The 14,232-nt window shown below is 34.1% G+C and overlaps 1 protein-coding gene across 1 annotated transcript in view; it reads right to left on the reverse strand.

Annotated features, from left to right (window-relative positions):
* Positions 1 to 4,998: 4,998 nt before the first annotated feature.
* LOC134533884 (PDZ domain-containing protein GIPC3) overlaps positions 4,999 to 14,232 on the reverse strand; it is an 83,844-nt gene continuing 74,610 nt past the window's right edge. The window contains exons 5-7 of the mRNA XM_063371646.1: positions 13,240 to 13,343; positions 8,993 to 9,071; positions 4,999 to 6,445 (exon numbers count right to left, since the gene is read on the reverse strand). Of these exons, the coding sequence (XP_063227716.1) occupies positions 6,288 to 6,445; positions 8,993 to 9,071; positions 13,240 to 13,343 (341 nt within the window). The 3' untranslated portion in view covers positions 4,999 to 6,287. The remainder of the gene's footprint in view (positions 6,446 to 8,992; positions 9,072 to 13,239; positions 13,344 to 14,232) is intronic.

The raw sequence follows: 14,232 nt of genomic DNA on the forward strand, positions 1-14,232 counted from the left end.
GAATCCTAAACTTCATATAAAACTTTGGCTGAAACAATTTTTGATGAAATTAATGATTTATGTATAAACATGGGTTGAAATTTAAAAAAAAAATTGAAAACTTTCTTAGTATCAATTTTTAATAATATATTTTAAATTATTTTAATATTATCTGAAACCTCGGTGGAAAAAAAAATTATACGACGACGCTATTAATGCAAGGGATGAAAAATAATGTTTGAAGGTCAAAAAAATTAAGTTTTTACGTTAGTTGGCATGTAACATGAAATTCGTTCTAAGCTATTTATTCAATGCTGCTTTGCAAACTATTTAATGCTGGATACATTTAATTAAAATAATTCATAATATTTTAAAAAATGGGCAAATTTTTAATCTATTATTTTGTAATATTGGAGAACATAAATATGTTATGTTCATTAAGTTCTTAAAATGTTCTAGAAGTTTCCAAAATATTTCAAAATAAATAGGTACTTCGAAATCTTAACTATGCCTGTAAACTGTGCCGAAAGGGATTTTTATTCTTTGTAAGGAGGTTATCTTTACCTTGTAAAAGGTTAATATTAGAACAACTAACGGGAAGACTTATTTTTAAATGATGACTCAATATTGCATAATTTCATTATTTTAACTAGTATTTTGATAAGTTATATTATTTTGTTAAAACTCTTACCAAAAATTTTTTTACAACCTGTGAAAGCATGTATGCTTGTTTCAAAGGGTAAGTAATGAAGTGACTGATGACTTACCTCATCGCATACTTATGACTGGATATCAAGTATTCCAAAGTTACTGTGTGACCTTATTTTGTTTAAAACACAGATATAGGCATTGTTTCATACTTGTGTGTAAATGTGCGTGGTAAGTTAGTTGAAAGATAACAGGCGTTATACTAATTTATAAATATATTACTTACTCTACTATAGTGTAAGTATGTTTTTAATCAATAATATTACACCTCTCAGAATGACTGTAAAAAAATAGCCACTAAAATAAAACCAAGTTATTTAGTACGCACTCAAAATATTTTATGACCATTAACATAAAATTTTTGCAAAAATAAATACTAGCAGAACCTGGCAGATGTCTTGCCAGAGTTCGTTCATTTATTTATATCTATTTATTTTAATTGGATGGTTTGTATGTAATCTAGAATCTATAAAGCATTTGAAATGGTATTCCATTTTAAACTCACTACTAATCACAGTCATAATTACTATTTGTTCATTGGGGGATTAAAGACAGTAAAAATCACTATATACCAATTTAATGGCGATTGGTTGAATGGTATAGAATTTGATGCACTTCAGTGCTATCTAGTGAAAAGTTACAAAAAAAATGGATAGCATAAAAACCTTCTCCATGAAAATCACTTTGATGTGCCCACTTTCATAGTGATCGGTCAAACGGTGTCGGATTTTAACGTCCTATATTCCAATTTCCATTTATATATAGACACACACAAACTAAATAATCATTATAAAAATACAAACTCATTTTCAAACCAGGAAACATTACATGAAATCATATAAAATTATGGTCCTTAACTTGTGTAAAAGATTGTATTTTACAGTTCATAACTTAACAATTTATTAACTTAGGTAATTTATACACAATAAATTTTCATGTTAAACACACTAATCTTTCTGGGATATATGCAAGTATGAAAACATGGGAGCATAACACCGTAGCAGCCAGTAAAATACTTCTTGGCAATGGTGAAAATTTAGCAACATTCATTTACATTTTCCATCATTTCCAGGTCCCAAGCAACTGCTTTGTCAAGCCAGAAGAAGTAGAAATGAGCTGACTTTAAGCACAGTACCTTCACGAAGTACAACATTTGCTGAAGTGAAACAGATCAGAAAAGGTAAGAGTAAATGCATGGTTTCACAATAGATGTTCAAGAGGACAGGACCACCAAGACTTGTGTGCTTATACGTTCATCATGATTGGGGTTATGTTTAAACTTGCAGTTTTTACCACATGAACAGGCCATGTCAGCAGGAAAAGCTAGTGAAGACCCCCAACAGTGACATGACTCTATCACTATGTTGGTCAAACTCGTCTTAAAGTAGTGTCTCGAAACATAGCAATGAATAAAAAATGTGAGCAAGTATTTCAGTACTCATTAGAGATGTGTAAACATCCGACCTTGGTAACGAGCAAATTCATGTGTTCTCATGTTGCAAATAAACTTATAACACAAACCTCACATTTAACAAAGAATCTTTAAAAATAACGCAGTGTGTGATAAAATATATAAAAAGTATTAATTTTAGGAGAAAACTGTAAACATTTTGAAATTTTTTAAAAGCTGTATCTATAATTCTCTGTTACTGTTAATTTCTCAGGGCTAGCCAAACACCAAGAGTACCTCAATGCCGAACATGTGATTTTTTTTCCCTCTAGACCGGAGTTATCGTAACCTGCATTTTTGAGGTTATCCTTCTTTAGACATGCTGAGGGTGAAATTAGTATGCACCAGAAATGCAATGAAATAAGTGCCCATTACACAATGGAAATTCAACAGGTTGAAAGTCTAATGAACATGCATGCAGAAACTGCTATGGCCACGAGCCAAAGTCGTTAAGATGGCGGACCTACGTGGAGCAACATGCACCGTGCATGTTTCATGAATATCAGGGGATATATTACACATATTGGTGTGCCAAAGTTAAATTTATGGTAGTGAAACTATCCTGGAAACATTCTGTAAACATGAAAAGTCATAAGAAAAAATAACAACTTAAAAAATACTTATAATTTATTAGCCAGGAAAATTGTGTTAGGACAAACATGGTGTCAAAGATATTTAAAATATTGTTGGTTCTCTAAAGCATTACGAACGTGGCGCTATCTTTCAGGTATTTTTCAAACAAAAAGTTGCATTCCGATACATTGTGGCTTTGGACTTGATTTTTGACAAGGAATCTAAACAAAATACTGTCCATCTTGTTAAAATTTATTAAACAGTTAATTGTATAAAGTTTTCACACTTAGAAGTATATCTTCTAATATGGCATTACTAAAATATTAAAATGAAACATTTTAATAAAACATATAACACTAAGTATATGCCTTTAAATTTGTGCTTGCTTAAATGACTGAAATCAGTCTGTAAATACTACCTACAAACAAATCTTAATCTTACTGAGCTGATTCAAAATTATTCATTCATATGCGCGCGCAACACACACACACACACGCACGTGCGTGCGCAACACACACGCACGTGCGTGCGCAACACACACACACGTGCGTGCGCCACACACACACACGCACGTGCGTGCGCAACACACACACACACACGCGCGCACGCAACACACACACACACACGCGCGCACGCAACACACACACACGTGCAACACACACACGTGCAACACACACACGTGCAACACACACACGTGCAACACACACACGCGCAACACACACACGCGCAACACACACACGCGCAACACACACACACACAACTCTACCTCTCTCTCTCTTTATCTCTCTATTTCTACATCTTCCTTATCTACGAGGGTTGTCTGAAAAGTTTCCAACCTCAACATGAAGATGGCAGCACTTGTCAACAAATATTGGGGAATGTGTTTGAATGCTTTGGAATGTACTCTCTAAAATTTCAGCTATTTTGGATGTGCAATTGTTTTTAACAATCAATTACGTGAGTTGATGAGCATGGTTTTTGTGAAAATGGAAAATAGTTATCAAGATGCCATTGAATATTTTTTTTTGAAAAGCAATACGTCTACGCTAAACTAACATACTAGAACTCTACACCATTTACCATAGTAATATTTTGGACAGCTGAATTCTAACATGGCCGTACTAGCTTGGGCGACGAACTTTTGCGACACCAAAAATTGTGAAGGAGAAATCAGCTCCAAAAAGGCAAAGACTGTTCCTTTGGCCGGGAAAGTGGTGGCGACGGTTTTCTAGGATAGTCATAGAACAATCTTAATCTTCTTGAAAAACGAAAAACATGGCAGGAACATACTGCACATCAATACTTGTCAAGATGAAGGCAGAAATTGCAGAAAAAGGTTATAGTTGTGGGAAAAAAAAAATGTATTTTACCAAGTCAATGCACCAGCAGTTGCCATGGCGAAAATCTATGAATTACGGTTTGAACTGCTTGACCATCCTCCTTACTCCCCAAATCTAAACCCAATCAAATTTTTTTTTGTTCCCTAGGCTAAAATTTGCTCTCGTAGGAGAGATTTTTTTCAAATGAGGAGGCCATCACCTTTGTAAACAACTATTTTGCATAGACTCATGCAAACAATTGTTAAAAACAACTGGCCGTCCAAAATTGCTGAAATTTCAGAGGCTTTGTTCCAAAGCATTAGCAAACACATTCCCCAATTTTTATTGACGAGTACTACCATCTTCATGTTGAGGTCAGAAACTTTTAGACAACCCTTGTATATCTTTACAAGACAAATACACAAAAATTAATTTATATATATTTTTACCTATCTATATTTTTATCTACCTTTTTTTATCTGTCACAGGTGTGACATACTTTTATAAAACCATGTGTATTTGAATACAACATAGTTTCAAAATTTCAAAGCAATCAGTGAAGAAATTTCGGAAATTTAAGATTTTGAATGAACTTTTTACATTTTTATTTATATAGCTATACTTTATTTCAGGGGTATAAATCTGAAGGTATCCTTGGAGAGAAAAGGAGATGGGAGGGGAGAGTGTAAGGGAGCATAAATTATGTTTATCATTACTCTTTCATAGTTATTATTTTGCAAGCTCATGCGGGGCCCCCCTCATGACTTAAATTCCAGGGAAAGGTCCAGGCAGCATCCCTGAGATTTAAGCCCATGCCTCATTTACTGACTTATGTGTTTATTGTATTTTTTAAACATTATAAAACTACTTAATTGCTGCAATTTTGTACAGCAACTGTGAAAAAATAATACGGAGATTCAATAGCATCAAGTGTCCACACTGTACTAGAACTTCATTTACTTAATACCAACTGTAGAAAAATAACTCTTTCATTTCTCTGAAAATATTTATTTAAAATTGACCACAATGAAAAATATCTGCTTTGCTATTTACACTATGACACAAATCTGCAGAAATATTTTTTTTTTTCAAATTCAATACGACCAAAATACTTTTATACAAGCGAAAAATTTGAAAGCCATGAGGATCTTCTACGTACAATTATTTTTATTAGCCGCAACACTTCAACACTTTTTAAAAGGGGAAGTGTGATGGAAACAGAATAAAGCCATCTTGGGTTCAAGAGTTTTTAAGCTGTAACTATTTTCTATTTTTTAATATCCAAAATTTAGCTTGGTTAAAATATAGAACATAATTTAATGGGATGTCTTAAGTTTATAGTGACAGACTGTTACAAATAATTTTTTTTTTCCAATTAAATCATTAGTATTTAATATTGAATCATTTTTGGGAATGACTACAACTCTTTCTCTTGGTTTTAAAATCTCTTAATGTGTGAGCTCTTCCTTAACAAAGGCAAATTTTCAATTTGAAATGATAAAAATTGTAATGCCATAGAATCTGTTGAAACCAATATGGCTTCTTCAGTTACTCTCTCTCACCCTTAAAAGTTACTACACAACTTTAAAAATCAGCTTTGGTATTTCACTAACATTAATTGACCACCTCATTATTTTAATGAACATGTTTCATTTAGACTAATCCTACATCATGATAATAAATAATCAACAAATCTTATAAATATTCCACAAATGGAAAAATCCGCAACATACGTGTATGTGAAAGAATACTGTGGCTGACATTCACTGGAAGGAATGTTTATATGAATAGTTTTACAGATAAATTTTTTTTATGTATAAACAGTTAACATGATACTGCTTGGTAATAACATTTATTTTCAACCATTACAGCAGACTCCTTTCAAATAATTATCTACAGCTATAGCAATTAAAAGTAAATGGCAAATATTCTTGCAAGCTGAAGAGCATTTTTGATAATTGCTTTAAAAGACCATGGAATTAAATTATTAACGATATGTATGGATACTAGTTAAAACATTCTATAAAATCCAGAAAGTTGCAGTGGATTTTTTAAGTTTATTTACTATAATTTTTAAGTTCTGTAGTATGAAAAATCAAGAACTGGTGAGCTTAAACCAACATGTTCAGTTTACAATGTAATAAAGCTCAAAACATCTTGATATGGTACAGTAACAACAAAAACACATTATGTAATACATACTTAAATGTCAGGTTTAAGGCTCATGGTGACACAACTAACACAGTCAGTCAGTTCTTTCAGCGCAGACGCCCCGCTCGAGCATCCGTGATCACTCCCCACAGTTCAATGATGAAGTCATCGGTGAAACCAAACTCTTCCAGTTCTGAGTTGTCAATGGCTTCAGCAAAGTCCATGCTGTTTGCTTTACCTTCCGACAATTCCCAGATCAACATTGCTGCAAAACAAACAAGTAATGACAGTAAAAATAATGTGCAGAGTATGTTAGAACATGGGCACCAATATGCTAAATACTACACAGAAAATCAAGTTTTTACACCATGCAACACCGAAATGCAAGTTAGTCATGAAATAAATCCAGATAAAAATCACACATTACTCAAAGCACAAAAAACTTTTCTATATGAAAATTTTTAATATGTTGATTGTAAAAAAATGTACAAACCAAGATAATTTGTGTAGATGCCTTGAGAAGGCAGTAAAAATACTGCAATTTTTTATCTCGTACTCATTCACTCTCACACACACACAAACTCCCCTCTCTCTCTGTGGTTCTGGATGTGGACTGTTGATAAACAAGAATATTTTATGAATAGAAGTGATACTGTAATGTTATCAATGCAAATGATAATTTTTAATTCATTAGTGAATGTGAATATTAAAAATACATATTATTTGACATTCTGATCTACATTTCTATCTTATTACAATGGATGAGTCGTAATTTGAAAATATAACCACTCCCCAATTTTTTTTATAATTAAAGGAGCCACAGAGGGCGATTGGTCAGATCATTCACTTTTCATCAAGATTCTATCACTGGAAGGGTCAAATCCAAATTTTTTCTAGTGGAAAATTGTGCAGACATGACAATGAGCCAGAATGTTTTCTTAGGGTACTCGCATCTCCCCAACCCATTCATTGTCACTGTCATTCATTTCACTTCACACATCAACACCCTATTGACCTCGTCTTATGTGACGTCTCATTCATGTGTAAGTAAATATGAAATGCAAATTAAGTTGGGTTGTCACAATTATTTCTAGGAGTAAAAATTTAATTTTATATTTTTATTTAAATACTAATTTACTAAATAAAGTCCGATAATTAATTGCATATCTCACAGTAATAATAAGGAATGTATTAATTTTGTTTCTTTCCATCTATGGGTTAGTTCTACACTGTTTGTAACATTTATTTTCCAACTCTTTTTGTTACAAGTTGTATAAATTAGCACAATCCTGCTACAACATGTTTCTACTTCTGAACACCAAAAGTAGTATAAATACGAAGAACTTTCACCATGAACAAAAAAAAAAGTAACTATCCTTTATGTTGCATTGAAATGACAATCACACTCGCAATTGGACTTTCACCCGGTGACAAAGAGTCCTCCCCTTTCACTCACTTTCCTCCCCCCCCCCCCCCCCCCCCCCCACCCTTCGCATCTCTACATCCAGCCCATTCCACTCCCTTCCTGTCCTGCCACGAAAAGTATTCCTACCCCTTTCTGTTCACCTCTAGTCCTCTGGAACTTCCACCCGTGATCTCTCCGCCCTTTATACCCATCTCAGAGTATCCTAGTCCCCAGCTGCTCCCAGCCCCCCTCTCCCTTTATATTGCTGGACTTAAATCAACTCCATAAATTTTCAAACTCATCCATCTATAAAACAATTTGGCATAAAACTAGGCCTAATCTCCCTGAGCAACCAAAAACATTAAAAAGTTTTAATGAATATATTATGACAAGAACCAAGTAAAACAATCTTAAACACTTTAAAACAAATCAACACATAACATATTAAACAAGCAAATGTACCCCAAGTATTCGGAATGCTAAAACCAATGGACACGACACGTACATCCCGACTTAGAAAAAACAGCAGTTACGAAAGTTTATACAGGGCCACTGATGACACCTTGTGCACCTTGCTGTGTGTGCATGCTAGATCCTGCTAGCTAGTTGCAGCCATCGGCTCGGTATCGTCATTTACCTGAACACACTTACCTGTTAAAATATTAGTGTTACCTCCTAAACCAACAGTAATGCTATTCTGTCATGTGGGCCTGATAGAATCACTATCATTGTAAGCATAGGTACTTTTACCTTAAATTGTTCTGACATTAAATCAAGCACATGACTAAAAAAATAATATGAAAGCGTTTCAAGACGTACACAATATTTTACTTTGCAACTGTTGCATTTATTCAAAATTTTTTTGTAAATTAAATACTTATTTCGAAATTTTTGATGGCTAAATATAAACAAATTACTGTAAATATAAATGTATACCTACACAATGCCTAGGTTATTTTTGGCAAGTTAATTCTTGTTGAAACAATACACTCTATGTGTAAAAACTAATATATTACTGTTAAACCTAAGGAAAGAATATGCTGCAGTATCATGTCTCGTTTGGCCTAGTTTCCTATATATGTATAATAAGAAAAGAAATGTACATTCCATTTTTAATTTTTGAGAAAAATCAAATGTCATATTTGAAATGTAATATTATGATATTTGTTTAAGAAAGTGTTCCAGTAAATGAATAACAAAGAATAGCATGTGTGAGACAAAATGCTAAAATGTGAGACACTGAAACATGATCATTACACATAACCAACTGTCCTAAACATACATGTGGGCTAGTAAGGTTCCCCATTGCACCTCTTAAATTCGCAGCTGTGGTTTTTCTCAAGCTGAATGTTCCGTGGGTAAATCCATAGTTTGTGTGTAGCTCTACTGTTACTATCATTATCTTACCAAGCTCCGCATCATTTATCCCCATGAAGTTCTCCAGCAGATTGTTGATATTCTCTATTCCACCAGCCTGTCCGTCATCCTGAAACATATACACAAAAAATAATTAAAGAATAAAAAAGGGACACATCTAGCAGCTGAACGGGCACAACTACCAATGCACGACAGAAGCCAGGCTTGGCTGCGATATTCTCGGCAAATTTTAAAATACTACAACATAGCTGATATCCAGCCCTGAAAACATGACATTTGACAAGTCATCCCAGGTTTACAACTTGCTTCATGAGATGTTCTTTGGAAAGAAAGTAACAAAAAGAAATTAGTATATTTTGAAGAAGCATGTAAAAGATTCAAAGTAGTGCTCTTTTTCTATCTACATTAAATTATTTCTTTGCATGCACAATAGCAATGGCACTTGGCCAACATTAAACATAATGCACTGAATTGGTAATACGACAAATCTAAAACTATAGCTTACCCTATCATTAATAGTTATTTGCTTCAGTCAGTGCACTTTTTTTTGAGCCTTATTAATCAGACACCCATGTGTGTTCAGCAATGTTTCTGTTATGCTTTCTTGCAAGTAAGCAGCAACTTTGGTGAGAAATAATACAAAATATCAGCGTTAGTTTAGCTTGCACCAACTAGGAAATGCAAGTGGCAAGTCATGTGATTAGTGATTCAAGAGGAGTCATGCATTTAGTAAACAATAGTCAGAAAATTTCTTATTTAATCTCCCAGACATTCAACAACGCTTCTATAATAATTATGTAATAATTTTGTAGCTCAGAAATTTTGTTATGCACAAGGTCTTATAAAAACATTTCTGCCCAAGGTTATATTTACATTGTAATTTTAATTTGGAACTTTATTCTCAAACTGTAATTCGAACATTTGTTTAAATGTATTCAAATGTATAATTAATAATGTAAATTAATTTTAACGTGAGCAGTCTCTAACTAACACTGCAGTAGGTGGAAAACAAATTATTTTCATTAACACACTCTTAAGGAAAAACTGAATTTTATTAGCACTATGGACGCTAAGTACGGATAAGGGCGCTACTTCGAGACAAATCATTGATTTATAGCTCAAAACTTTCAAAAGTTTAAGTTGGCATCCTTGTAATGACTTCTGATCAGCTGTTCGATAAGATTTTGTCAACATAACCTATAAATAAGCTAGTTCAAGATGTCAAGTCTAATTGAGAATATCACCGAGGAAGACGAACGTGCCGTGATTTGATTTCTAGTCGCAGAAGGTGTTAAGGGTAGTGATATCCACGCAAGGATGTTGAAAATGTACGGGAACAATTGTTTCAACCATTTGAAATTTTACAATTGGGTAGAACCATTTAAAAGTGGCCACAAAAGTATCAGTGATGAGCAGCGAAGTGGCCGACCAGTCAAATTTGCCACTTCCTTCCTTGAATCTTGCATTGACGTGATAGTAATCAGAGACAAACAAAATCACTGTTGAAATTATAGCTGCAAAGGTGCCAACAAGTGTTGGAACTGTCCATAACATCATTCAAAATTAACTGCAATGCAATGCAATACAATACAATGACTGTCGAGACTACTTACGGACTCTCACAAAGAAATGAGGTTTCAAATCAGTAAACAGCTGCAAGCTCGATATTCCACTGAGAAAGAAGCTTTTTTCAAAAGAATTGTAATGTATGTGTGATGAGACATGGATTCACTATTATGAGCTTGAGTAGAAGAGACACACAAGTTCTCCAACACGTAAAAAATTCAAGACCCAGCCATCTGCTGGTAAAATGATGCTTACACTTTTCGGAGACTCAAAAAGCCCTATTTTATGTGATTTTCTTGAAGACCAACGAACAATAAACAGTCAATATTACACTATTGTGCTGGAAAACAAAGTAAAGCCTGCAATTTGCACTAAACATAGTGGACTTTTGACAAAAGGTGTGATTTTGCTTCACAGCAATGCACGGCCGCATAAAGCACAGATAACGTAAGTATGCATTCAAAAACTGGGCTGCGAGATTCTTCCACACTCTCCTTACAGTCCAGATATCATCCCTCTGACTTTCATGTGTTTGGTTCATTTAGGAGGCTCTACGCAGCCAAAAAATTAGGCTCCAAAAAAGAAGTCAAGATTAAGGTGCAAATGAAGAATGCCAAGGGCATAAGCAACTTAAGGGAATGATGGGACAAGTGTATAAATTATGGGAGGGATTATAGGATAAAATAACCCATTTTTAGCTACATCAATTTGTCTCATCACTTACTGAATGACCCTCGTATCTTCTTATTTTTCCCCCCTTCCACTCTCTTCCTACCTTGGTCTTGACTGCTTGAGCATTGTACAGCATCAAGGTTGGAGAATTATTCTACTACATTCTAGTTGAGATTTTAGTCTCCATATAAAGAGTAGAGGACCGCTAACCCTTAAGATGGAGACTACAAGCATTAAACAGGCCAACAAGAAATTTTTTTTTGTGCCTAGGATTTTGGAACCATACTTGGAGCACTGAATCTAAATATGAAATTAGTTTTTTTTTTCTATCAGCTCTACTTTTTGAGATAAGTGTGAAAAAAAGAAGTAAAACCTCCTGCTTGACTCAAGCCACTTCGTCACAGGGATACCTACCCCAGGCTGGGAATCCCATCCTTCATTTCAATGCTGCAACTAAATTTGAGGTCAGTTTGTGAGTTTTAGCTGTGCAGGATAGATTGAAGTTGAAAAAAATGAGTTCCAGAAGAAGTTGTGTAAATAATCCTGATGAGTTTTGCTACATCTTGGGACGTTAAAAGATAACAGAAAGACTGTTAGTGACCTTGTAAAGAGAGCTTATCATGGATACTTTGGTGTTAAGCTCGATGATCAGGATAAATCCTGGGCACCGCATCAAGTTCGTAAAACTTGTACAGAACATTTACACCAGTGGACTAGCGGGGAAAGAAAATGTTTGAAATTTGGCATACAGTCGGTTTGGAGAGCACCCAAAAACTACATTGATGACTGCCTTAGTAAATATACTGGGATCAATCGAAACAACTGTAGCAAGTGGACTAATCCTGATTTAGTCTCTGCAAGACGGCCGGTCCCTCACTCAGCTTCCAGAGCTTTCTAAGGACGAGTGTTGACCCTATAACCACCCTTCTGATACTAATTAAGGTGACAGTGATTATGAGAAGATGTCAACAATTCTTCAATGTTTCAACCACGATGACTTAAATGACCTCGTCAGAGATCTTAACCTGTCAAAAGAAGCTTCTGAATTACTGGCTTCCAGGTTGAAGGAAAAATATTTACTGGAACAAGGAACCAAAATTACTTTTTACTTTACAAAAGAAAAAAGTCTGATACCATTCTTCTCTCAAGAAGAAAATCTTGTATTTTTTCACAATATTAGAGGACACCTGGAAAAAATGAGTCTTCCTGAATATTTTCCAGATGATTGGCGCCTATTTATTGAGAGCTCAAAGCAAAGCTTGAAATGCGTTCTTTTACACAATGGGAACTAATATGGTGCAATAGCAATTTCCCACTCTACGACAATGAAAGAAACATATAGCACCATAGCTTTGGTCTTGGAGAAGATAAGGTATTGTGATTTGTGTGGACTTAAAAATGGTAAACTTTCTCCTTGGACAGCAAAGTGGCCACACCAAATATCCTAGTTTCTTGTGCCTCTGGTATAGCAGAGACAAAACAAAAAAGAAGCTTCCGAAGTGTTGAATGACTAGTTGGTTCCATCAATAACTTGGTACTATCTTTGTATATATAATATTATTATATAATAATAATTTTGTATAATATAATTATAATTTTATAATATAATAATATTTGTGTAATTAAATAATAAGAACTTAATATTTAATTTTTAGATTTGATTCAAGAATTTAACCTAAAATAATGTAAAATGTACATTTCACTAAAACGTTATATCTAAGAAATTTGACCTCCTAGGCAAAAACTAATGCCATATTTGAATTCAGCGCACCAATTTCTATGAAATCAGCTACAAATACGCCGGCACCAAAACTACTGTTAGCCTGTGTTATTTTTCCATTTTGCTGCAGCAAAAAACTTCAAGCTTAGCTAATGCAAATTGATTTATGCAATAAAAATTTCCTTTTAGTACAAAACTGACTTCCATGAATTGTTTGGGTTTACGTGCAAATGATAACCACAAATTTATGATTATTTGATAAAGTGCATTTTAAATCAATGTCTCACATTAGACATGACACATGACTCATTGTCCTTACCTTAGTCTGAATTTCAGCTTGCCCGTTCGACCTGAACCTCAGCGTCTGCATTCCGGAGCCAATATTCTGCTTCTTCCTGCTATCGCTCTTTGGCCCGACATTTACTGCAAACACACACACACACCAAACAATACAGCACCTCGTTATAATAACAAACAACCTGAATTTATGATGTAATTTTACAGTTACTTATTTATATAAATCTATTATGTAATTTGTTGATTTATCACCAACACCCTGCCAAGCCAACATATATGTAATAAATAATGTGGGATTCCTAAAACGCTAGTTCAGAAGCTCTTGTAACAAAAGTCAAGATCTGCAGAGCTTAAAAATATGTTAGAATCAATGAAGTAATATTTTATACTTTCTCCAGAGATCAAAATGAGCAAAAACATCACTCACAAAAATCATGTCAGACATTAGGAATGGACTTGTCAGCAAAATAAGACAAAAGGTGGATTCAAATGATTGCATCTGTTCATGACTGACTAAGAACCTTTGAAGTTCATCCAGCTCATGAATAGCCTGTCTCACTCAGAGGAGGGAAGGGGGGGGGGGGGGGGGAGAGAGGAAAAAAACATGGTCGTATACCTAAAAAGGTTGTACACTTGAAAATATTTGGACACAGTAATTCATTACTACATTTGTTATTCTAAATTACAAGAAACTAATTTTAGAAAGACGTGCAAAAATGGGATTTTTTCTGACTGTGGTGGGAGCTTTGCTGACCATGTTTGCAACTGGTTACTTGCAGCTACGAGCATGGGGAAGATGAGACACACATACCTCTCAAAAATTTTCTTGAAGAAATTATCATATTTTTACAATGGTTTCCATTTGAAATAGTATCAAGAAAATGTAAAAACAAATTTTAAGTATAAATGGAAGTTGGATTTAAAACCTATTATTTACCCTTTTTTATAATTTAATTATGAATCTTAAAAGTATGCAGTTTAAAATACGTCACAGGATCAGTTCAAACATCAAAAT

This window comes from Bacillus rossius, chromosome 7 (assembly GCF_032445375.1).
Source record: "Bacillus rossius redtenbacheri isolate Brsri chromosome 7, Brsri_v3, whole genome shotgun sequence".
Classification (NCBI taxonomy): Eukaryota; Metazoa; Arthropoda; class Insecta; order Phasmatodea; family Bacillidae; genus Bacillus; species Bacillus rossius.